Source organism: Corylus avellana, chromosome 11, assembly GCF_965113065.1.
Source record: "Corylus avellana chromosome 11, dhCorAvel1.hap1.2, whole genome shotgun sequence".
Lineage (NCBI taxonomy): Eukaryota > Viridiplantae > Streptophyta > Magnoliopsida > Fagales > Betulaceae > Corylus > Corylus avellana.
Genome location: NC_142500.1, coordinates 17037036 through 17064015, shown reverse-complemented (window position 1 = coordinate 17064015; position 26980 = coordinate 17037036). Strand labels below are relative to the sequence as shown.

General features: G+C 35.5%; 3 protein-coding genes and 2 pseudogenes across 4 annotated transcripts; 4 read left to right on the top strand and 1 right to left on the bottom strand.

Moving 5' to 3' along the window:
• The first annotated feature begins 3993 nt into the window (after positions 1–3993).
• LOC132166724 (linamarin synthase 2) lies at positions 3994–7004 on the top strand. Its single transcript, XM_059577596.2, has 2 exons — positions 3994–4572; positions 5898–7004. The coding sequence occupies exons 1-2, from the start codon at positions 4065–4067 to the stop codon at positions 6827–6829; spliced, it is 1440 nt and encodes a 479-aa protein (XP_059433579.2). The 5' UTR covers positions 3994–4064; the 3' UTR covers positions 6830–7004.
• Positions 7005–7761: 757 nt separating this feature from the next.
• On the bottom strand, positions 7762–12766 carry LOC132166725 (phosphomannomutase-like; annotated as a pseudogene). Its single transcript, XR_015909424.1, has 12 exons — positions 12537–12766; positions 11757–11800; positions 11580–11666; positions 11343–11387; positions 11175–11241; positions 10757–10833; positions 10242–10277; positions 9831–9886; positions 9652–9751; positions 9428–9523; positions 9213–9302; positions 7762–8138 (listed from the first exon to the last, which is right to left on the bottom strand). The product of XR_015909424.1 is annotated as a phosphomannomutase-like (transcript).
• Positions 12767–15075: 2309 nt separating this feature from the next.
• LOC132166265 (linamarin synthase 2-like) lies at positions 15076–19033 on the top strand (annotated as a pseudogene).
• A 3784-nt stretch (positions 19034–22817) lies between these two features.
• On the top strand, positions 22818–26734 carry LOC132165310 (uncharacterized). Its single transcript, XM_088511624.1, has 2 exons — positions 22818–25903; positions 26178–26734. Exon 1 carries the CDS (start codon positions 22831–22833, stop codon positions 25798–25800), a length of 2970 nt encoding a protein of 989 aa, XP_088367750.1. The 5' UTR covers positions 22818–22830; the 3' UTR covers positions 25801–25903; positions 26178–26734.
• LOC132166740 (MDIS1-interacting receptor like kinase 2-like) lies at positions 25894–26557 on the top strand. Its single transcript, XM_088511597.1, has 2 exons — positions 25894–25903; positions 26178–26557. The coding sequence occupies exons 1-2, from the start codon at positions 25894–25896 to the stop codon at positions 26555–26557; spliced, it is 390 nt and encodes a 129-aa protein (XP_088367723.1).
• Positions 26735–26980: the final 246 nt, after the last annotated feature.

The window sequence follows — 26980 nt, the reverse complement described above, 5'->3', positions numbered from 1 at the left end:
CATCCAACAACCAATTTTCCGATGTAGTTGGATGTCATCTCCCAGTCACGACCCGTCACAACGACAATTCAGTCCACAATTAATTGTGACTTAAGAACAACCACTACAAAAAAAATGTCATTTTTAGACGTGGCAAACAGTACCATTTTTTTGCTACGTCAGTAAATGTTGACGTGCCAAAACTGATACATCAACAATTTTTTTTTTTTTTTCACGTGTTGAATTTGACACATCAATATTTATTGACGTGTTACATTCAACACGTCAGTATTTCCTGACGTGTCAATATTTGACACGTCAGGAAATTTAAATTCAATTTTTTTTTTTTAATATATCAGGTTTCTGACGTGCTAAAAATGGCACGTCATAAATTTTTGACGTGCCATTTTTAGCATGTCAGCAATCTATAAAAAAATATATGTTTATATTATATATATTTCAATTTTTTTTTTTTACAGCTTCCTGACGTGCTGAAACTAGCACGTCAGAAATTTCTGACGTGCTAGTTTCAGCACGTCGGGAATTAAAAAAAAAAAAAAAATTAAAATGAAGAAGATAGCTAGAAGCTAGAGTGCAGAGAGAGAAGGGAAAAAAAAAATTGCAGGGTACTATACGTGCACACTACGGTGTGTTGGAACTTGGGGGAGGAAAAAGAAAAGAAAAAAAAAAAAGGACAAAGTTTTCCTCCAAACTAGGTTGGAGGAAATTCCTCCAACCTAGTCTCTAAAATTGACATGTGTCTTCAAACATGTGCTTCTCACATGTTTTTTTTAATACCCTAATTTCCACAAACTCTCCACCGTTAGTTTCTGTCTCTCACGCTCTCTCTCTCTCTCTCTCTCTCTCATGTTCTTCTCTCCTTCCCCTCCTGCACGAGACCAAGCTGTCTTTGCAACAGAAGAGCACGGCACTCCTTCATCAACCCTCGTGTCGTCGAAGCCTCAATGTCTTCATTGCCCTCGCGTCCTCGAAGCCTCAACGTCTTCATTTGCCGACTTTTCAGATTTGACCAATCTGAAGGAGCAATCGACGTCAACCCATCTCTCAAATATGGTTTCTGTGATCAATTTTTGAGATTCTGTGACTAGATCTAGATGGAGATTCGCCACTATGATAAGCAAGAAGAATCATGGTTGCAGGGGAAGTGTGGGGATGATTTTATACCGTTGTTGTTTGTATTGAGAGAAATTTACCCGAAGAGGATTTGAGAGTTCTTTTTTTTCTTTTTCTTTTTTTTAACAAAAAAGTGTTGTATGAACGTGTTTGTTGAAATGCATGAATGGCAATTGAAGTTTAAGAATTTTTTTTTGCACATCAATTGCTTTCTAAAATGCATAGTAGAGTTATTATTATCAATTGTTTGCTGAAATTTAGAACCTGCCCTCTTTTTGGAGAGAGAGAACAAGAGAGAGAGAAACTAACGGTGGAGTTAACTATGGTTTGTGAAAATTAGGGTATTAAAAAAACCATGTGAGATGCACATGTTTGAAGACACATGTCAATTTTAGAGACTAGGTTGGAGGAATTTCCTCCAACCTAGTTTGGAGGAAAACTTTGTCCATCAAAGTAATTGATTCAACCAAAAAAAAAAAAAAAAAACGGTTAAAGTAGGCAAAGTTATGTAAATGAAACAAATTACAGACCAACAGGGGGCGAAAAGGGGTTGTAACCGTCTGTAAACCTTTTAACCTTACCAAAATCTCCAAAGCAGGGAACACAGACAGGAGTCTTGCTATTAGGCTGCCAAGAGTCAGACAAATGTCTGCCAAAGTCTGATGTAGCTTTATTAAAATAAAAATTGTAGAAAAATCTTTCTCTTCCTAGTCCTGCTAGATTTGTTTTTTTTTTTTTTGTTAAATTTTTATGAGTTAATATTTAGTTTCTAATGCCTCAAAATTTATTTTTGGATTTAAAACTAAAACCTAGGGGTGGAAGGTTAACCCTTTAGGGATGACATCATTTAAAAGGGATTTTATCATTATAAATTTAGTGCTAATACCTCAAATTTGAATTTCCCTTTAATATCTCTCTTCTTCAAATTTTTTTTTTTTTTTAAAAAAAAGGTTAAATACTTCAGACGCCCCTGAAGTTTCACAACTTTATTTTTCCCCCTGGGGTTTTATTTTTATCACAGGAAGTCCCTATAGTTTTGATAATAGACCAAGTTAGTCCTCTGCCAGTTGACCGTTAGTTGACTTAACAGAATTCCATGTAGACCAATCAAATGTTGACACGTGGCACCTACTTAATTTTTTTTTTTTTAATTAAAAAAAACAATATTTTCGAAAATAAAAAATAAAAAAATTGGGAGCGGCTTGGCCACCCCCAGTACCCACTGGGGGTGGTCGAAACCACCCCCAGTACTCGGCCACCCCCTTGGCCATTTGGGGGTGACTCGGCCACCCCCTTTGGCCATGGGGGTGGCCGGCCACCCCCATCTGGCCGGATGGGGCCACCCCCTTGGGCACCAAGGGAGCCACCCCCAATACCCACTTGGGGTGGTTTTGGCCCAAGGGGGTGGCCCTTGGAGCCAAGAGAGCCACCCCCAATTTTTTTTGTTTTTTTTTTTTTTTTCGAAAATACTTTTTTTTTAATTTTTTTTTTTACAAAAAAAAATTTTAAGTAGGTACTACGTGTCACTATTTGATTGGTCCACGTAGAATTTTGTTAAGTCAATTGACGGAGGATTAACTTGGTCTATTATCAAAATCACAGGGACCTTCTGTGATAAATATGAAACCTCAAGAGAGAAAAAATAAAGTTGTGAAACCCCAAGGAGGGTCTGAAGTATTTAATCCAAAAAAAAAAAAGAAAAAAAGAAAAGAAAAGAAGAATAAGAAGAAGAAAAGAAAAGAAAGGAAAGAGGTGTCCGACGCTTGGTTGGCAGCCGGAAATCTCAATTCCACATACACAGGTATGATCCTCAAAATAGTCTTCAACTCCACCCGATTCAGGGAATCCCTTTGTTGTTCTTCAAAATATTCTTAACTCCACCCGATTTCCTGTAGGTTTAAACAACAGGACAAAAAGAAGTCAGTTGAGTATAACACGGCCATCAATAATGGGGAGGAATAGGTCTGTCAATAGAAAAAGAGAAAAGGAAAGCAGAAAAAAGTATCCAGCTAGCAAAGGAAAAAACCAAACACAATCTCGTCCTTATTACATCAAAATCATGGAAATGTTAGAAGGACCACTGCTATCGCTAAGTCATCAGAGGAGCATTTACAAAAAGCAGATTTTCACGTGGCTTTGTTCTCTTCTGGCAGATTTTCACATGGCTTTGTTCTCTGTTTGGTAATGGGGATGAGGTTGGCCTAAATACTGTTCATTACAATTTTCCAAAAAAATCAACATCAAAACATTCTAACTTTTTCACTTTTAATATTAAATCATTCACTTTTTATTATTATTCAAATAAAAAAATTATTACAAAACAAAACTTTTTCACTTTTTCATACCACTTTTTCATTTTTTTAAGGGGGTGTTTGGCAAATGGGATGGCCTAAATATTGTAGTTGATGTAGATTGATGTGAAAAAAAGTAAGAATGTTTGGTGTAAAAAAAATGAAAAAGTGGTATAAAAAATTGAAAAAGTTTTGTTTTGTAGTGATTTTTTTATTTGAATAATAATAAAAAGTGAATGATTTGATATTAAAAGTGAAAAAGTTAGAATGTTTTGATGTTGATTTTTTTAGAAAATGGTGATGAACAGTATTTAGACCAACCTCATCCCCATTACCAAACAGAGAACAAAGCCATGTGAAAATCTGCCAGAAGAGAACAAAGCCACGTGAAAATCTGCTTTTTGTAAATGCTCCTCTGATGACTTAGCGATAGCAGTGGTCCACGGGACATTTGATTTGTCTTGCAAAATGCCAACTCAGAAACTGACAAACTGTTCACTTTTTATGGAAAGATATTTACGCAACTTGATCATCACAGGGCCCATCTAACATATGGCTAATATTGAAGCATTTTGTCTATAATAGTACAAAGCTAAAGGAAGCTATCACAAAAAGCCCTTGAGATTTGATTCCATCGTAGAGCTTAATTTGCTAAAGATCATGGATTCAGCTGAAGCCAGAAAACCCCATGCAGTGTGTCTTCCATTCCCAGCACAAGGGCATGTCATCCCCATGATGAGATTAGCCAAGCTCCTACACTCAAGGGGCTTCCACATAACCTTTGTCAACACCGAGTTCAACCACGTGCGACTAATCCGGTCCAAAGGACCCGACTACATAAAGGGGCTGCCGGATTTCCGCTTTGAAACTATACCGGATGGGTTGCCGCTGTCCGACCATGATGCAACACAAGATGTCCCGGCCCTATGTGATTCCACAAGAAAGAATTGTTTGGCCCCGTTTAAAGAGCTTGTGATTAAGCTTAACACAACGTCTCATGTGCCTCAAGTCACTTGCATTGTTTCGGATGTTTTTATGGGTTTTGGTCGTCAAGCTGGAAAAGAACTAGGCATCCCGGGGGTTGAATTTTGGCCTGCTGCAGCTTGTGGCTTCATGGCAGGCTTGACTTTCGGTGAACTCATCAAAAGAGGCACTATTCCATTCAAAGGTACGTATGTGATTGGGCTATTTTTGTTTGCTAAAGCTTGTGTACTACTTAATTTGATGCAATATGGGTGTAATGGATCTCAAAATTAACAATAATGGGAATCACAATTCTTTACAAATTAAGAAAACTCGATTATTTGTAGGAAAAGTAGAGAAAAAACCAAATTTTGGGGAGTTTTTTTATTATTTATTTATTGAAAACAAATGAAAACACGTACGTCATAACCTGAAAGTTAAGCCATCCTTATTTAGCTTGTAAAGAGAAAATAGTAGTAAACCCTACTAAATAAAAAATAAAAATGATCGGCCGCGATCTGTTCGGACTGATTAATTCTTGATCGAATGAGAATGTTATGAAACACTATAGATACTATATAGTGTCCAAACATAAAATTACCATTAATTCTTGTTCAAACATAAAATTTTGTTTATTTAAATGTAAGTCAAGCCCAAATTCTGCACTTTTTTACTGTAATGTAATATAATTTTTTAAAAAAAATTAAGCTAGTGAAAAAATAGTAAATTTAATTATTTATATCTAATATTTTAAATTTAATAAATAGAAATAAATAATTATTTTCATATGAACATTTCTCATACTTAATTATTAATTACATCAAAATTATGTCCCCCAAAAATAGACAATACAAGTCGTTGCTCTTCCCCGGTCAGAAGAGAGGAAAGTCCTGTCAAAATATGATAATTTGATAACTAAACAATAACAGTGCCATGTGTCTTGTAGCGATTCGTTTAATTGTTGATTCTATCATATCCGGTTTCATTCTCAGTTAATTGTGATGATATGTTTTGGGACCGAGACTGAAAGAGAAACCAAATAATAGCTAACAAGTTAAATGTTTTTTTTTTTTTTAAATTTGATGTAATTTTTAAAACTATTAATATATGAACAATTTAATAATGATTATTTTAAATTCAATGATAATTTTAAAAGTTATATCACATTTAAAAGAGCTCTAATCTTATAGCATTACTCTAGCGACACATAACAATAATATAGTAATTTCAGGTAAAATAAAAAATAAGAGAATCAAGAATTCAAAATTAGAGAGATGAGAATGAGCATTGTTGATTATGTTGTGGATTTCAAAAGCCATTTCTCCCAAAGCAATGAATAATTAATGATATTCACAAGTTAAATTTATGTTTAAAATTGATATGAAAAAGTGTTTAATATTGCAAGATATTGGGACATGCATGTAATTTTGTCATATATCAACACAATTTCAGTTTGTAAAATTTGCAACATTATTGAGCTTGAGTTCGACAACATTCTCCAAATATAATTTTATCTACTAAGTGCTACAGACAAAAGCTTCGAAGATGACGGCACACTTGACACACCGATCGATTGGATCCCAGGCATGAAAAACATGCGACTGAAGGACCTCCCTAGCTTTATTAGAACTACTGATACTAATGACATCTTCTTCGACTTTACGAGATCAGAAATACAAAATTGCTTGAATTCTTCTACGATCATCTTCAACACATTTGATGAGCTTGAAAGTGAAGTATTAGAAGCAATTTCAGCCCTGTTCCCTTGCATTTACAATGTGGGTCCCCTTCCCTTATTAGGTCAACATGTACCCGATAGCCAACTCAAGTCCTTAAGTTTAAGCTTATGGAAAGAAGACTTCAAATGTCTCCAATGGCTTGATAAAAAGGAATCCAAATCTGTTGTGTACGTAAACTATGGTAGCACTACTGTAATGACCGAACAACATTTGAAAGAGTTCGCATGGGGGCTTGCAAATTGCAAGCACCCATTTTTGTGGATAGTTAGGCCGGACATGATATTGGGAGATTCAGCAAATTTGCCTGAAGATTTTTTGGAAGAGACTAAGGAGAGGGGATTGCTAGCGAGTTGGTGCCCACAAGAACAAGTGTTAGCACACCCATCAATAGGTGTTTTCGTAACACATTGTGGATGGAACTCTACATTGGAAAGCATATGTTTTGGTGTGCCTGTTATTTGCTGGCCATTTTTTGCTGACCAACAAACGAATTGTCGGTATGCTTGTACCACCTGGGGGATTGGGACAGAGGTCAACCATAATGTAAAACGTGATGAGATTGAAGCACTTGTTAAAGAAGTGATGGAAGGAGATAAGGGGAAGGAAATGAGGCAAAAGACATTTGAATGGAAAAAGAAAGCAGTGGTAGCTACTGATATTGGAGGTTCATCTTACAAGAGTTTTGAAAGATTAATTGAGGCTTTCCATGGTCCATATACATAGCAACTGGATAGCATAACTCTGTTAAGCATAGGTACCATGGTTAGTTGGTTACCGCTATATCTATGATATGTTCTATCTTCCATGCATAACTTGTTATTATTTTTAAGACTTAATTCTATTGTGTAATTCTTAGATGATCATCAAATTATATTACTTTCAAGTAATTATTAGACTATTTTCCAGTAGTATCAGATTACTTAATGGAATGACTCAAAACACATGGGATATTCACTATAAGAAATTAAGTCTTTAGGAGCAACATTATTTGAACGCTAAAAGTCCTAAAGTGGACACTGTTAACAACAACGTCGACTTTTGGACGCTAATAGGTTGGACGCTAATCGTCCAACCTTAATGATCAACTTTGTGATTATCTGCGTCCACTTATAAGTGAACGCTAATGATTACTTTTAGCATCGACAATGTGGACGCTAAAAGTCGTGGATTTTTGTCGCTGAAGCTGGAGTCAACGAAGACAAAGTCGACACTAGTGCTCCACTATCAGCGTCCACTCAAAGTGGACGCTAATGGTTATTAAAAAAAAAAAAAAAAAAAAAAAAAAAACAACCATCAGCATCCAAAGTAGAGTGGACGCTGATGGTTGACTATTAGCGTCCATTAAGGTGGATGCTAATGATCCAAAAAAAAAATAAAAAAAATAACCATCAGCGTCTAAACTAAAGTGGACGCTGATGGTTGTACTATTAGCGTCCATTAAATGGGTTTGACATTCTTAAAAAAAATAAAACATTATTAGGGTCAATTTGACCCTAATAATGTTTTATTATTATTATTTTTTTTATAAATAAAAAATAAAAAAAAAAAAAAAAAAAAAAAAAAGCAATTTTAAAAGATGAGGTCATTCAAAATATATATAAATGATCCTAATGAAAAGAAACAATAAAAAAGTCATGACAAAAGAATACCAAAAAGACAACGAAAAGTTTCTAGCCATGCATATTGCTTATCAAATTGAAAAATCTAAAATGAAATGATTACAAATACAAAAATTCAGTCTGCCAATAAGAGAAATATGAACGTTACAATTCACAATGTCCAAAACCTTAATAAAGATAAAGTGAATCTTTATCTTTAACTGCAAACTGAAATTACCTGAGATAACAACTAAGAAAACATTGTTTTGTTGGGTTTGAAATAGTCCTTTCTGAGAACCAACCTTAAGTGGACTAGGACACATTTTCAGGGTAAAAGGCTGAGAAAGCTTGTATGGTACTGCCACCGAAGGAACTTTAACTTTGCAACTTGCTTGCTCTTGAAAGCAATTTATAGATCCTCTAAGACTAGCAACCTGTGATCAAGCAAGCAAGTTAAGGAACAAAGAATATTCACAACACAGTTATAATCCAAAGACCAAAGAAATGCAATGAATTTGAATTGATAGAATTAATATCAGATTAACAGAATGGGTATCAAAGTAAATGCCTATTTTCAGAGACCTCTTTAGTTGTTTGTATCAGCAGGTTTGCTAAACAAGCACCAGTACACACTCAAACAACTCTTACATTAACAGGGTGACATGTAAGTGTGAATCATAGAATAGCATTGATGCAATACATAATTGTGCTGAAAATAGAGGACGAGCAGTAATGGGTGATTTATTTTCGATGTAGCAATTTAGTTGACAAACTCGAATCCCACAATTACATGCTTATGCACTAGCATTTATCAACATAAATTGAAGCTATTTCATACAGTGCCTGTAGATATGATGTGTTATTTTTTCCCTTTTTGATGTGAATTGGGTCATGAATGGTAGGGTTATTTGGAAAGTCCCTATTGTACAAGTTGTATAGGGTCATCGACTAAGAAAACAACTAATTTTTCAAATTGGACAGTATTTCAAACCCAACAAAATTATGTATGTTAACTGCAAACTGAAATTACCTGAGATATATTTAAATGAACTCTTCCATTAGTATGAACAAAAAACCAAAACTCTTCCATTAGTATGAACAAAGGAAGAATAAAGTGAAGCACGGTAAATAATAGGTATGAAAACACTACTGGTCGATTTCGAGGCTAAAATTGTAGGTGGCCAAGTACTTGCAGCAAAATATATATATCTAAATGCCAAAAAGAGTTGATCGACCAAAATTTAAAGGCTGAAGTATGAAAATACCACCAAGTTTCATAAAAAGATTATCAACATTTTGAATTACAGGATTTCTGTATATGCAAAAATAAGAAATAAAATGCGTGAACCCCTATGTCATGCAGGATGTATATCTACATCTCTCTTATGAGAGACTAAGGAGTAATTTGTCCAATATAACAGGATCGAACCATAACTCCATATTGAAAAGCAACAAAATCACTTATCAGAATAATCAAAAGAGATAAATGATGAGACTAAAGGGCTAACCTTGTAAGTTTTGTCACCAAAGAAATGGATCTCATGAAAATCATCCAGGTATCTCAAGCAGTATGTCTTGTCCCAACCTTGAGGGAAAACCTGTTACAAGAATTATGCACCTAAATTAGATTCAATGGCACTTCCACTTGCCTTCTGATTTACTGCCAAATCAAGACTCATCACAACATAATGAAGATAAAGTATAATCTTTAAGTACAACTCACATCAAAACTTATTTGCCCTCCTATTGAAAATGTCAGGTTAAGGTGAGCAAACTTCTCACGAAGCACAGAAACCATTTTCGGGCGAATGTTGAGAACCTGAAACAACATTTTCATGTGTTTTTCCACATTACATACCCAAACGCATAAAAGTTATTCTATGATAACAGAATAATTTAGAATTTGATATTTTGGGGGGGAAACAAAAAGAACCAAAGATTCTTTACCTTGTCATACTTTTCAAATTCATCCCTTTCTTCTTGGCTGCAGTTTCTCCCCCTTGGTGATACATTGACCATGCCACTTCAGAACTCTATAAATGTTCCCCTAAAAACATATATAAAAAGGAAATCTTACCAAGCTTAAAATACATACACGAACATATTTAGGCTTTCATAACACTAACCTTTTTATAGGGATATCCAAGTCAGCAATATAATGGAGTGTAAAATTGATAAATTCCTGCACATTTTCAATCCATCAGGACAAGGAATTGATAAATATAGTATGCTAGAAAATGTTTTGTACAGAGTTTTAGTCTACCATACAACTCTATAACCTACACCCATAGCCATTCTCACTATCAATTATTACTATAGGCTCGCAGAAGAACAACTAATAACATGCCTCTAGTCATTGTTGAAGAGTTCTTTGCATGCAAGCAAGCATGTATGGGAGAAATTAACTGTTCTAGTCCCTGAGAATGTAAGGACAAGTGCAAGAGACCCATCCTAGGTATCCTAAGAGTATAAAACATTGGGCATTTTCCAAATAAGAAACTGAACAGTTTGTTTATTGAACACAGGAAGGTCATTACCTTGAGTTTCTTTTCTCCAAGAAATGTCTTTAAGCTCTGGACAAATGAAGAAACAAAACCCATCAAGGTAATATATATCAAACTAAGAAACAAGGATGCAAAAGATAATAAAGTTTTGTTACAACTCCCAAGGAAACAATTTATAGTTGGCAAGCACCTTAAAGGCCAAAACCAACCCAAAGGCATTTTCAAACTTAGGTAATGTGGAATAACAAAATGACCAGGAGGTGATACATAATTGTCCAGAATAACAAACACTTCCATGGGGGATGTACACAGTGGGTCAGCAAAGGACTCTTTTTTTCTGAGTAAATTACAAGTCAATGGGAAGGGTTAAAGGTCAGCAAAGGACTAGTATACAAGCATCAATTGCTTTTTGAAGCTTAGCATACCAAGTTAAATAAAACCATCTTGACACTTCTAGCTCAAGTCTCTTGTGGATATCTAAATTTATAAACATCAGTTTCAAATGTTACTGCTTTCTTTGTATTCTGGGTTTATGCTGTAAACAGTACCTGGGTGTCAGTAAGCTTCCCATCTTTATGAGCCACAAGACCATTCTCAGAAAATACATAACCGTAGTCATCAATAACTGCAAAGAGAAAAGAGACACTTAATAGTATAGTCATGTACATATGAAAAATTGTGAAGTAGACAACTGCATTTGGCCCTGATTTTGAGAACTATTGAAAACCAATCAGATAATGCTTATAAAGGTTAGACTTGAAACTCATTTATAATCCATAGAAAATATAATGCTTGATTGTCAAGGTTCATGACGAATATTCACATGAAAAATACATTTGAAAGCTAAGAACCAAAGTATATTTTTAGATCATGTTGAAACAAATGGAATAATCAAACAGATTTTGGGTTCCTAGCTAATTTCACTTTCTCTTATGAGCCAATGACTAAGAGCTAGATAGAGCAAACCTGTCTTCCCAAGCTGCTTTGATATTTTAATAAGGTCAGATCCTCCCACGACTCCAACTGTCACAACCTGCAGCCAGAAATATCTCTCATCAAATGCCTTCTGAGTGTTGGTAAAAGAGAATACAAGAAAGAGTCCCATAAAATCCCCTCTTATAGCTAAGCAATTACCTTTCGAAGTTCCCGCATGAATTCTAACAGCTTTGGAGTGACCACCTAGCATTTGAGTGGAAAAAGATGCATCAAAGACAATTTCAAGCGGATACATGGAAATGTTACTTCCATGCAATAAATCTAAGAAATAACAACTTGCTTACATATATCCTATGCTGCTGTGACCATAATAATATAAACAATACAATGGAACAAAATTAACAAACAAAATGAATTAGAGAAGAAAATCGGTACCTTTCTTGGAGCAGTAAGGGTCCCATCCACATCAAATAAAGCAATTAAACCAGGTTTCCTAATGGCCATTTTGCTCAAGATATTTTTCTGCAACACCAAATCCACAATATCACAGTATCAAAATTATGTACGACACCACCATTATACCACTAAAACTTTAATAACTAGACAACAAACCGTATCCACAATAGATGACCAAAACACATAAGACCCAACTTATTCTAAAGCCAGCACAGCATCCCACATAAAAAATAAAAAAAAAATAAAAAAAAGAGAGAAGAAGTTAGAAATGCATCTTCTCCACTGTCACACCACCAAAACAAACTTCAGCCAAAAAGCTAAAAAAATTCAACACAATCACTCAAAAAACCAGTTGAATTTTAAACCCAAACTCACAAATTCAATCAAAACAAACAAAAAAGATTGACCAAAACCCAGGAATTCAGGCTAAACTTCTAAAATCCAGTTGCATTCTCTCCTCTATAACACCAGCACAAACCACCAAAACTTAAACTTTAGGGAAAAAAAAACACACCGAACCAGAAACTCAAATTTTCATCACAGCCACTCAAAACACAAAACCCAATTGAATTCTAAACACAAATACACAATCCCAGCGCACAAAACCCACAAATTCAATGCAAAACTACCCAAAAATGTAACTAAAGCCCGAGAATTCTGAACATCCCATATTACCTAAACGAAAACCCAAACCCCAAACCTTGTAAACGTTTCAAAGCATATATATCTTCTTTCAAACCCCAAACCCCAAGCCCCAGCTGGAAAAAAAAAGATTTATATGACCTAAATAATCGGTATTGAGCAATCAACAAATAATTGTCGTCTTAAAATTTATTTATATGGCCTAAATAACAATGTTTGTCTATCCTTTTCATAGAGTGTCCCAGAATGAACAAGTGAGGGAGATTTGAGAGTGGAGAGAGATCGAGTACGTACCAGAGAGAGGTGCGCCGGAGAGAGAGCTGTCGGAGAGAGAGACGAGCGCCGTAGTGAGGGAGAGAGAGAGAGAGATCGAGAGTGAGAGTGAGAGTGATGAGGGAGGTGAGTGAGAGGGAGAGGCAGAAATTTCAGAAATTTGAGGGATTTTGGTGATTTTGAGGGTTTGGGGAAAAAAACACGGTGTCTGAAATTTTTGGTTCGAAAATTTCAGACACCGCACGCGCCACTTGTTGGCGCAAAAATTGAGCATAATCAGCGGTAACAAAATTGGTCGCCGCTATTTAGGATTTTTTTTTAATTATACTTACAAAATTTTTAGAATAATTAAGCACCTAATATTTGAATAGTCCATTTCTTGCTTCAATGGGTGGTGGCTTGTAGTTTATAATAAAAAAAAAAAAAAAAAAAATTCTAAGCGTTTTAATTTAATAGGAAAATTTGTTATATTTAAAAGAAAAAAATAAATATTTATTTTTTTTACGATCGATCATTTGATCTTATCACGATCGATCGAACAAATGCACTAGCTAGGACCAATCGGATGTTTGATCAAACATTCAATTTCAATTGTTTCAATCATTTGATCTTATCACGATCAATCGAAATAATTCATTATAATTGATCGGATATTCGATCAAACCTTCAATTTCAATTGTTTCAAGTTTGATCGATCATTTGATTCTATCATGATCGGTCGAACAAATGCACTAAGATCAAACGGATGTTTGAACGAACCTTTAATTTCAATTGTTTCAATTTTGATCGGCACTTGATCCTATCGCAATAAATTAAACTAATTCACTAGGATCGATCAGATGTTTGATCGAACCTTCAATTTGTATCAAGTTTGATCGATCATTTGATCTTATCACGATCAATCGAACTAATTCACTAGGATTGATTGGATGTTAAATCGAATCTTCAATTTGTGTCAAGTTTGTTGCATGACTACAATAAATTGAAATTAATTTATTTTTTCATTTTTTAAAATTAATTTTAATTTCAAATTAAGAGAAAATTTATAATTTTCTAAAAGTTTTGAGGGTATAAAGGACATTTTATCATTTTTAGATGTTCAATTGAACCTATAATCTTCAACTTTTATTTGTTTTTTATTTTTTTATTTTTTACAAGAGGATTAGCGTCTACTATGAGAGTGGACGCTAATGATGTATCATTAGCGTCCACTTTTGGTGGACGCTGTTGAGCTTTTAGTTTAATTTTTTTTCTTTATTTTTTTACAAGACTGTTAGCGTCCACTATGAGAGTGGACACTAATGATTATCAACAGTGTCCACTTTTGGTGGACGCTGTTAAGCTTTTTGTTTAATTTGTTTTTTTATTTTTTACAAGACCATTAGCGTCCACTCTAATACTTAATTATTAGCGTCCACTATGAGAGTGAATGCTAATGATTATCAACAGCGTCCACTTTTGGTGGACGCTGTTGAGCTTTTAGTTTAATTTGTTTTTTATTTTTTTACAATACCATTAGCGTCCACTAAAATACTTAATTATTAGCGTCCACTATCAACAGCGTCCACTTTTGGTGGATGCTGTTGAGCTTTTAGTTTAATTTGTTTTTTATTTTTTTATAAGAGCTTTTAGTATCAACTTTGTGGACGCTAATGCTCCATCATCAGTGTCCACTTTGAAAGTGGACGCTATTGAGGACAATTAATTTTTTTTTTTTTATTTATATATTTGACTATTAGTGTCCACTACTGGTGGACGCTAATACTAAATTATCAGCGTCGACTAAGAGTGGACGCTAATAGTTATACTGTCGCCTCTAATAATTTTTTTGCCTCTGGTATAATTCCCGCTAGTATATTAGTGTCGACTTATTAGCATCCATTGTAAAGTGGACACTAATATTTATCTTTTGGGTCGACTATTAGCGTCCACTTCAAGGTGGACGCTAATACTCACCTATTAGGGGCGACTTTCAAAAATCGACTCTAATAGGTAAGCATTAGTGTCGACTTCACAGTCGCCACTAATAAGTCGCCCCTGATGAGTAGATTTCTTGTAGTGATTGAACGTATATAACGGTAAGAATGGAAAATTGTTGATCATGGCTTTAGCCGGCAGGTGCTATATAGAATGGATAACACATGTGATTTATAAGAGATAATTGAGAGAGAGATTCAAAATTTCATTTTCTTAAATTATTAAACGAATCATTTAATACCCATTCCATGGAGTATATAAGGAGTACTTTATAAGCAACCTAGAGTTGTGAATCAAGAAGTACTACAACTCTTGACCATGAAATTACATTACCAATAGACCAACCAAACCACTAAGGGTATATACTAAGGGCCCATCTAGTAATTAAGACAGATCGATATTAGAAAATTAACGTGACCTAAATATGCGAGGGACATTTGATTTGTCTTGCAAAATGCCAACTCAGTAAGTGTTCACTTTTTATGGAAAGATATTTACGCAACCTGATCATCACAGTGCCCATCTAACATATGGCTAATATTGAAGCATTTTTTCAATAACAGTACAAAGCTAAAGGAAGCTATCACAAAAAGCCCTTGAGATTTGATTCCATCGTAGAGCTTAATTTGCTAAAGATCATGGATTCAGTTGAAGCCAGAAAACCCCATGCAGTGTGTCTTCCATTCCTAGCACAAGCGCATGTCACCCCCACGATGAGATTAGCCAAGCTAGCTCCTGCACTCAAGGGGCTTCCACATAACCTTTGTCAACACCAAGTTCAACCACATGCCACTAATCGGGTCCAAAGGACCCGACTACATAAAGGGGCTGCCGGATTTCCGGTTTGAAACTATACCAGATGGGTTGCCGCCATCCGACCGTGATGCTACCCAAGATGTTCCTACCCTATTTGATTCCACAAGAAAGAATTGCTTTGCCCCATTTAAAGAGCTTGTGATTAAGCTTAACTCATCGTCTGATCAAATGCCTGCAGTCACTTGTATTGTTTCGGATGGGGTTATGGGTTGTGGTCGTGAAGCTGGAAAAGAGTTAGGCATCCCTGAGGTTCAACTTTGGACTTCTTCAGCTTGTGGCTTCATGGGATGTCTGAGCTTCGATGAACTCATCGAAAGAGGCACTATTCCGTTCAAAGTTATGTAGTTGGGCTACCTATTTTTGTTTACTAAAGCTTGCGTGGTATTTTGTAGCAATATGGTTGTAATGGGTCGCACAATTAACAATAACAATGATATCAATTCTTTTACAAATTAATCAAGAAAACGAGTCGATATAACAAAACCACATATCGAAAGGTAGAGAGAGAGGCTCTAACCTCTCTCTAGAAAAATTTTAAAAACCTAGGTTTTTTTCTTCTTTCATCTCCTTGGTGAGAGCAGCCGCCTCCTTAGTGAGGTTTTTCCGGGGAGAAGATATGGAGTTTTTCTCCATCCTACTCCCTCTTTTCTGTTTATATTTCATAGTTTTGTTGTTTTTTCCTGTTGTTTTTGTTGTTGTGCACTCCGACCAGACCAGGAGCTTAGGCCTCCTTCATCCTCTCCGATCAGCCTCCACTCCGTCGCCGTCCATTCACCACTGTGCAACGCCGCTCACCTCCTCAAAACTAGTTGGATTTTTAGATTTAGTTTTGAGAAAACTAGATCTAGCCTCTTCGGTCAGTTTCCCACCATCACGCGTCAACTCACATCGTTTCTTGGCCTCTCAACTTCTCAACGCCACCTCCTCCGGCCAGATCCAACCACCATGTGCCAGCGCATGGATCTCACCTTCTGGTGCGTCTGCGCCACGCGCCTGCAAGCGTTCGCCAAACTCCGCTCCCCAGCCGTTGCTACTATTTTCTGTTCTTTTTGTTGCTTTCTTGTTGTTCTTATGTACTGTCGTATTTTGTTGCTTTTGTGTTTTGTGGGTTACTGTCTCTTAGTTTTTTAGTGGTTTGTTTCTTTAGTGGAGACTTTTGTAACTGAATTTGTGTTGGTTCTTCGCTTTACAACAGTCCTGGTTTCGAACTCTAACAATGCTTTTGTCGCTTCAGTCTCCTTCCGGCGGTTGTTGCTAGTTACAAGTGGGGGTTCAGATAGGTTCGCCTTAATCTATGCCCCTTTTGCTTATGAAACCGCCTTGCCCGGCCGCTTGAGGGGACCGGGTCACTTGTTTGACCAATTTCCTACGTTTTGTAATTATTTTCGCACTGCTTTAGTTTGTTTTTGGTCTATTGTTGGAGAGCCTACCCCTTTTTCCTTTTTAGGATCGTCCCCTCCTTCTTCCTTTCGGATCAGGAGTGAAAATGATTTTTTCCTGTAATCCCTTCATTATTCAATTAGGAAAAAAAAAAAATTAATCAAGAAAACTCACATGATTTGTGGGAAAAATAGAGAAACACTCAAAGAGTTTCTTATTGAAAACTGATGAAAATAAATCATAACTTGGAAGTTAAGCGGTTCTTATTTAGTTTGTATAGAGAGAAAAGAGTCATAAACTAAACTCTATTGAAAAACGAAGTAAAAATTATCAAATGCAATCTCGTTTGGACGGATTAATTCTCGTTCGAACGAGAATGCAATGACACACTACATATTACTTTTTCGGTCGGATGCCCTTTGACCTCTATACTGAGCGAACACTATTATCATGTCCTCATTTCGAATCAGATGAAATCTCATTCCAACGACACATGTCATGAAGCCACAAGCTATGTACTTCCTCATGTTCATGAATTTAGCATTTTCTCTCTTTGTGGAGAGTAAAGTAGCTTGCTTAATTCTTTGTTTGATTGCAAACCACATGATGCCTCTTGGTTAATTCTTTGTTTTGTTTTGTTGGTTATGGATGTGTTAATAATTGTCAAATCATGATCTCAGTTGGTCCAAACGTGAATTTCTTTTTAGTTAAATGCAATTATCGTATAAAGTCAATCCCAAATTCTGCACTTTCACTTTTATATCATGTTATTTAAAAAAACTAAGCTAGTAAAAAAATAATAAATTTAGTTTTATATATATATATATATATATATATATATAATATTTTAAATTTAATAAATAGAAATGCAGAATTATTTTCATATGAACATTTCTTGTACTTGTTAGGTCACTGTTATGTGACCACTGACCATGCATGTCCCCCACAATACTAGTAGTTGCCACAATACTAGTAGTTGCAGAGAACAGTCCTGCCAAAATATGAAAATTTATTAATTTGATAATTAAACGATATCAATGCCACGTGTCTTGTAAGGATTGGTTTAATTGTTGATTCTATCATATCCGGTTCCATTCTCCGTTGCTGATTATATGTATGGTCTACTCTGAAGGAGAAACCAAATAATAGCGACACAAGGCAATAATATATATAGTAATTGCAGGTAAAATAAAAAATAAAAGAAATTAACTTCTTCTGAGGAATAATTAATGACTTAAATTTATGTTAAAAATTGATATGAAAAAGTGTTCAATATTGTAAGACATTGGGACATGCATTCAATTTTGTCATTTATCAACACGATTTCAGTTTGTAAAAATTGCAATATTATTGAGCTTGAGTTCGACAACATTCCCTAAACATAATTTCATCTACCATGTGCTGCAGATGAAAGCTTCAAAGATGATGGCACACTTGACACACCAATTGACTGGATTCCGGGCATGAAAAACATGCGGCTTAAGGACATTCCTACATTCATTAGAATCACTGATACTAATGAAATCATGTTCGATTTTGTGAGATCAGAAACACAGAATTGCTTGAATTCTTCTGCAATCGTTTTCAACACATTTGATGAGTTTGAATACGAAGTACTAGAAGCAATTTCTGCCATATGCCCTCACATTTTCATTATACGTCCACTTCCCTTACTAGGCCGACATGTGCCCGATAGGCAACTCAAGTTCTTAAGTTCAAGCTTATGGAAAGAAGACTTGAAATGTCTCCAATGGCTTGATAAAAGGGAACCCAAATCTATTGTGTACATAAACTATGGCAGTGCGGCTATGATGACTGAACAACATTTGAAAGAGTTTGCAAGGGGGCTTGCAAATAGCAAGCACCCATTTTTGTGGATAGTTAGGCCGGACGTGGTATTGGGAGCTCCGGCAAATTTGCCTAAAGATTTTTTGGAAGAGACTAAGGATAGGGGATTGCTAGTGAGTTGGTGCCCACAAGAATAAGTGCTAGCACACCCATCAATAGGGGTTTTCATAACACATTGTGGATGGAACTCTACATTGGAAAGCATAAGTTTTGGTGTGCCAATTATTTGCTGGCCATTTTTTACTGAGCAACAAATGAATTGTCGGTATGCTTGTACCACCTGGGGGATTGGAACGGAGGTCAACCATAATGTAAAACGTGATGAGATTGAAGCACTTATTAAAGAAGGAATGGATGGAAATAAGGGGAAGGCAATGAAGCAAAAGGCACTAGAATGGAAAAAGAAAGCAGTGGAAACTACTGATATTGGAGGTTCATCTTTCAAGAATTTTGAAAAGTTAATTAAGGAGGTTCTCTATGGTCCATATGGCAATTAAATAGTATAATTATTTTAAGTGCTACGTAGCTATATACCATGGTTTCAGCTCTATCTATGATACCATGGTTTCAGCTCTATCTATGATATGTTCTATCTTTCATGCATAATTAGTGATTTTTATTTTTAAATTTAATTCTATTATGTAATTCTAAGATGATCATCAAATTATATTTCTTTCAAGTACTTACTCGATTGTTTTCAGTAATATTTGTATCCTGATGGATCATATTGGAAAATATGCCCAATATCAGTACAATATTGCATGAATTTTTCTAGCAATGATCCTATATTTCATTTTTTTTTTCCAATACAAACTGGAAATTCATTCATACTTTTCTTTCTTTTTCCTTCTAATCTTTGGCCTTTTCTTTTCCCCCGAGGCTAACTTTTTGTGTTTTTTTGGCACCTTAGTCGACTTACTATGAGCCCACGATGATCAGAGAAGGATGAAAACAAGTGGATTCTCCCGAGAAGACGTCGTTTAATACCGGAGGCTAAAGGAGACGACTCAAACGAGGTCGGTGGAGAAGTCTCCGGCGACTAGGATTCCAGAGAAGATTCTGCAGATCTTGGCAAATTCAAAGAAGCTCCGTCTTCTAGACAACGCACAAAACTCAAATCCATAACAAACCCAAAAGAAAATAATACAAATGACACACATGTGGGTCTGCACTGCTTTTCACGTGGGGTAGCAAAGGAGAATGCCAAAAGAAAATCTGGTTTTTTTTTTTTTTTTTGCTCCATCGAAAAAGACCGAGTCAGGATAAAAGAAACTAGAATTAAAAAGGGAAATATAGACACTCATAGAACGATTTGTTCTTTGATATATTTGAGGAACAAACACAAAAACTATGAGAAGAGAGAGAAAAAAAAAAATCAAATCAAATAAAATCGAAAGACACAAAACGATGAGAAGAGAAAAAGAAAGAAAATAAAGTAAAAGTAAAATTCCATAGGATCGAAATCTGGCGTTAGCCTGAAGCTCTGATACGATGAAGAAATTCATAATCAAATGATAAATTACAGAATAATATAATAAGACACAAGAATTTTACGTGGTTCGGTCTATGACCTACATCCACAGATAAAGCCCTAAGGGCTACATTATGCTTTTATTCAATGAATAATTTTATAATACAAATGGTCACTACTTATAGGGATGAGAGATAATACAAAATGGTATGATAGATAAAATCAAATCAGAATATTTGATTTTATCAATTACAATCAATGCTAATATATTCTCATAATATCACTATATATATGCTAAAATCTAATAAAAACTTCATATTTTATCCATAAAAGTTCATGTGGCAAGATGCCACATCATTTTCTTTTTGTTCTATCTTTTTCCCTCCACAAAAAAAAAAAAAAAAAAAAAAAAAAAAAAAGAAAAAAGAGAAATGCTTGGCTTCATTATGAAGTCCATCTTTTGGCCTTTTTAATCATAGGTGGCATGCCTTATTTTTCAGAAATATATTAATTTATTGTTTAAAATCTATTAATTTTAAAATGAGCCATGCCACCTAGGATTAAAATGGCCAAAAGATGAACTTTTTAATAAGAGGTTTGATATGGACACAACACAATGACACATCACTTACTGGTCCAAGTTTTAACGCAATGACACTAAATTGACATCCAACGACCAATTTTTTTATGTAGTTGGTGTTGAGAAATAGTCTCACATTGTCCGTGGACAAGATTTTAGGCTTGTATATAAAAAATGGGCAACTATCTCCTATTGAACCGGTTTTATGAGATGAGTTAGCCCCACAAATTTTTTTATGGTATTAGAGCCTACAACAAGACAAATGGGGGCCCACACTACTTATCCTGTGACAAGGACTAGGAAAAATATCCCTGCACATCAGGGAATGTGTTGAGAAATGGTCCCACATTGCCTGTGGACAAGATCTTGGACATGTTTATAAGGAATGGGCAATCCTCTCTTATTGAACCGATTTTATGAGATAAGTTAGGCCCACAAATTTCATCATGGTATTAAAGCCTACCACAAGACAAATGAGAGCCCACACTACTTATTCCGTGACAAGGACCAAGAAAAAATTAGTCTACACATGAGGGAAGGTGTTGAGAAATAGTCTCACATTACCTGTAGACAAGATCTTGGACATTTTTATAAGGAATTGACAACTCTCTCTTATTGAACCAAACACCCAAAAAATTGTTTATGGTTTATGATGTTAAACAATGAAAACTATTTTACGAAATTAAAGAAACTTTTTAGATCAAACAAATAATATTTTATGTTGACTATTACTCTCCATCACACCAAATACCAAAAAATATAAATATATATTTTCTAAAAATCATTTTATGTCAAAATAATCGATGTCTTAAGTGTTCAATAGTCTATTCCAAGAAAAAAGTTGCAAGTGGTCAATTCTTCCATGTCCTTTGCACATTCAACAATAGTCTATTCCAAGAAAAAAGTTGTGTTCATTAATAACTTTCTCTCCCTTCCTTATCTCCTAAATACTATTCACTTTTTTGGTAAAAAAATCAACATCAAAATATTCTCACTTTTTATATAACATGGTTCACTGTTTATATCATATCATTTATTTTTTTTATTATTTTTCAAATAAAAAAATCATTACAAAACAAAATTTTTTTCACTTTTCAATACCATTTTTTTACTTTTCTATACTAATTATTATTATTATTATTATTATTATTATTATTTCACAAATTGATAACAAACAACTCCTAGGCTTTGTTTGGCAAAGGCCTTTGAGACTTGATACTATTATCTAATTTTTTCATTTTCTCAACATTCTTATTTTTTACATTACACCAATTATTTTTTATTATTGTTAAAATAAAATAAAAAAATCATTACAAAAATTTTTTTTTTTTCACTTTTTCATACAAAACATCCATAACTTTTTCATTTTTCCAAAAAAAAAAAAATCTTATATATATTTTTTTACATCAAAAAAATATATTTCCACTAAAACCTCTAAAGCCTTTAACAAACGGAAAGCGAACCAATTATATAGTGCGGTTTACACTCATAGTTGATTAGAATTGTAACATTAATAGTGTGAAATATTTATAAAATAAATATATTATATATATATTACATTTGGTGAGTGTACAATCCTCATCGAATTTGATGAAGACGGTAGCAACTCAACAATTTGTTTGCTAAAATAACAAACGACATTTAAATAAATTTTCACCCAAATTTATTGGACTAATCAAAATAACCTTTAGCTAATCTAATCCAATGTGAATCCACTCTGACGTCGAAAGGACTTTTATTGCTTTTGAAAGTAAATTTTTCCAAGCTCCACACTGAAGCAATTAATTGCTTTTCAAATATTAACCAAAGGGTAAAGATATAGAGCACGCCGGCCGTGATTTTTTTTTAATTATTATTTTATTATTTTAATTTTTTTGAAAAAAAAAAAAAAAAAAAATTTAGCCTGGTGAAGCACGCTGGGCGTGCTCTCAATCATGACCCCCAAACCAAAAAGTCTAGCTAGCATTAAACGTGAAAGTCCATCTCAACATGTCTTTTCATACATGTGAGCCTACTTTTGATAAAAATAGGGTCAAATAAAGATACTGAAATTATTTTCCTTGAAAGTTGAGTGCTATCCAGCTAAACATGTCCTTTCATACATGTAACCCTATTTTGTAATTTGCATGTCAAATTCAAAGGATATTTAAGAGCAGGCGACGTGTCTTATGTTCTACCATCACTCTCTGCTTCAATAGATTGAATAAGAAAACCAATGAAACGTGAAAAGTCCAAAGGCAGGCATGGCAGCAAAGACCGAGCCTCCTCTTCTTTTCCTTCACGTTGTCATGCTCTCCATACTTTCATTGCAAATCACAGCATCACCAGAAGCACAAGCAGAAGCTCTTGTCAAATGGAAAACCACCCTCTTCGCTCTTCCCCCTCGTTCTCCTCTCACTTTATGGTCTCTTGCCAACCTCAACAACCTTTGTAATTGGACAAGCATTGTCTGTGACGCAACTGGAACAGTCTCCGAGATAACCGTCTCAGGTGCAAATCTCAGTGGAACACTAGCCCACTTCAACTTCACTCCATTCCTTAACCTCACCCGCTTCGACCTCAGCCACAACTATCTCACCGGGCCAATACCGTCGGAGATAGGCCGGCTAACGGAACTGCAATACGTGAGTCTTCTCGACAACCATCTCGATGGGAAAATCCCATATCAGATCACCAATCTTCAAAAGGTACACTACTTAGACCTTGGATCAAACCTCTTACTAAATTCTGACTGGTCTAAGTTTTCGGCCATGCCTTTGTTGACCAACCTTTCCTTTTATAACAACTATGGACTCACTTCAGGGTTCCCAGGGTTTATACTTGATTGTCATAACTTGACCTTCTTGGATTTGTCCTACAATAAGTTCAATGGAACAATACCACCAAAGATATCACACCTTTCCAAGCTCAAATATCTTCATCTAGGAGATAACCAGTTCAGTGGTCTAATTCCTGAGGATATTGGAGTATTATTCAATCTTCAAACTATAGGATTGTTCAACAATTCATTGGAAGGGAGAATTCCTTCTTCAATAGGCAAGCTCAAAGGCCTCTCGAGACTCGACCTATTCATGAATAGCTTGAACTCTACAATTCCTTATGAGTTTGGGTTTTGTACAAACCTCAAGCTCTTGGACTTGTCTGAAAATTCATTCACTGGAGAAATTCCACTGGAAATAGGCCTATTGACAAAGCTCAATTATCTTTATATGTATTATAATCAGCTTTCTGGCTCAATTCCGTCCGAGATTGGGAACTTGAAAGAATTGTTGCACTTAGAACTTTCAAACAACCAACTTTCTGGTCCAATTCCTCAGACAGTTTGGAACCTCACAAACCTTCAAGTCTTACAACTTTTCTCCAACAATCTCAATGGCTCAATTCCATCCGAGATTGGGAAGCTCACAAACCTTCAAGCCTTAATACTTTTCTCCAACAATGTTAATAGTACAATCCCACCGGAGATTGGAAATATGGGATCTCTGCAACAACTTGAAATCGGCAATAACCAACTTGAAGGTGAGTTGCCAGACACCATTTCTCGGCTCGGTAATTTAAGGATAATTACTCTTATGTACAATAAATTCTTTGGCACTATTCCGAGTGACTTTGGGAAGTATAGTCCTCTGACCGATGTTGGCTTTTCCCACAACAAATTCTATGGAGAATTGCCACCTGAATTGTGCAATAGCTTTGGTCTTAAAAGTTTCACAGTGAATAGCAACAACTTCACGGGGTCATTGCCAGAGTGCTTGAGAAAATGCTCACAACTAAAGAGAGTACGGTTTGATGGGAACCGATTCAGTGGAAACATTACATATGTATTTGGAGTTCATTCAAATCTTAGTTTCATTTCACTTAGTGACAATCAATTTGTTGGTCAAATCTCAGTGGAATGGGCAGAATGTGAATCTCTCACCAATTTGGAGATGGACAGAAACCGGCTTTCTGGAAAAATCCCAGTCGAGCTTGGAAAGTTGACACAACTACAAAGTTTGAATCTGGGCTCCAACAAATTGTCTGGGGAAATTCCAACTGTACCTGGAAATCTAAGCCGACTGTACAAGCTCAATCTGAGCAGGAATCAGTTGACAGGAGAGATTCCTCAGAGTCTAGGCAGTTTGAGTGGGCTTGGCTATCTTGATTTGTCTACAAACAGTTTGACTAGGGACATACCAAAGGAACCTGGGAATTGTGGTAAATTATTGAGCTTGGACTTGAGCAACAACAACCTGTTAGGTGAAATACCATCCGAGCTTGGTAACTTAAAGGAATTGCAGTCATTGTTGGACCTCAGCAGCAATAAACTCTCAGGAAATATTCCTGAAAGCCTTGCAAAGCTTTCAAAATTGAAGAGTATTAATGTGTCACATAACCAACTTTCAGGGGAAATCCCATCATCATTTTCCCGCATGGTTTGTCTAAACAACAGCTCCATCGATTTTTCCTACAACATTTTAACAGGTCCAGTCCCAAGTAGTACCATTTTCAAAGATGCACCTGCAAAAGCTTATGTTGGAAACTCTGGTTTGTGTGGAGATGCAGAAGGACAAACTCTTTGTTCCAGAAAGAAAAAGCATTATAATCCGACTCTATTAGCTGTCCTCATTCCTGTCTGCGGTCTATTAGTACTGCTTGCAACCATTGTTGCTGGACTCCTAAACCAGAAGACCAAACTCCTGGTTGAAGAAAATAAAACAATTTTAGAGTGTGAGGAGAAGGACGAGTCACTGATATGGGGAAGAGAGGGTAAATTTACATTCGGGGATATCGTGAAGGCCACTGAAAACTTCCATGAGAATTATTGTATTGGAAAAGGAGGATTTGGAAGCGTTTACAAAGCAGCATTGCCGACAGGTCAAATTGTTGCAATTAAAAGATTTAACATGTCACAATCCAGTAGCATCTTAGTTGCCAATCATAAGAGTTTTGAGAATGAGATTCACATGTTGACAGAAGTTAGGCACCGCAATATCATTAAGCTTTATGGGTTCCGTGCCAGTCGGTGGTGCATGTACTTGGTTTATGAATATGTGGAGAAAGGCAGTTTGGGAAATGTACTGTATGGGGTGGAAGGGAATGCAGAACTGGATTGGGGTAGAAGGGTGAAGATCGTGCAAGGTGTGGCTCATGCAATTGCTTACTTGCACCATGATTGTTCTCCTCCAATTGTGCACCGAGACATAACGGTGAACAACATCTTGCTGGAGTGAGAGTTCGAACCGCAGCTCTCAGATTTTGGCATTGCTAGATTGTTGAGTTCAAATACAACTAACTGGACAACAATTGCTGGGTCTTATGGCTACATGGCTCCAGGTAAGCTAACAATCTAGTTTCTAGATTTTTGTTTTAGGATAGACTTTAATAATTATGAAAATAGTTTTTAAAAGAAAGGTAGCTGTTTGAGTAATGGAGTAGGATCGGGTCCCTGAAATTCCCTCTTGAATTCCTTAGAATCCAGAAAAGAAATTTCAGGGGATCCTTATTTAGTGGAGTAGGAGAAACCCTTCAAAGAAGAAAGAGTTTCTCATATTAGGAATTGTTTATCTTATCCTTATACGGATGTCGATTTTGTTTTATGGATACGCAGAGCTCGCATTCACGATGCGAGTTACGGATAAATGCGACATTTATAGCTTTGGAGTGGTGGCATTAGAAGTTATGATGGGTAGGCACCCTAGGGAGCTCCTATCTTTCTTGTCATCATCCAAATCAACAAAAGCAACTCCAATTTCAGACAGTGCAGAATTTCTTTTGAAAGATGTGCTAGACCAAAGACTCCCACAACCAACTGGCCAAATTGCGCATGATGTGGCATTTGTGGTGACAATGGCCTTATATTGCATGAGTGACACGCCAGAGTCACGACCCACCATGCATTTTGTGGCACAAAAATTGTCAGCTCGAACCCAAGCTTGCAATTCCTACCCAATGGACACAATGACCATTAGCGAGCTCACAAGCAACTAGAACAAATTGGCATTCTGGTAGCATCCAGTAAATAAAAATGTTGGACCTTGAGGCCATGTATGCTAGTATTATCTTTTGTATTTTTGAATAATCTCTAGGGCTGACGTCCAGTTGAGGGCTAGTGACTTCAACCCTAATAGTGGGTTCTCTTTTGCCACGTAACTTCTCCTTATGACTTGTATGTTTCTTCAATAGTGTTTCACGTATATAATCTAGTATTTACTATAAATAATTTCACCATCCATAACCAGCCAAATTTGAGATTGTCTTAGTTTGAGCAAGTACCCTATTGGAATATAGAGTTTTTATTAGTTATTTTTTTTATGTCATATATTGAAAAGATCTCATAAATATGAGTAGTTACTATGACATTAGATTTAAACTTGTCCTAATTCATTTCATTTAAAATGGAGAAAAATTATT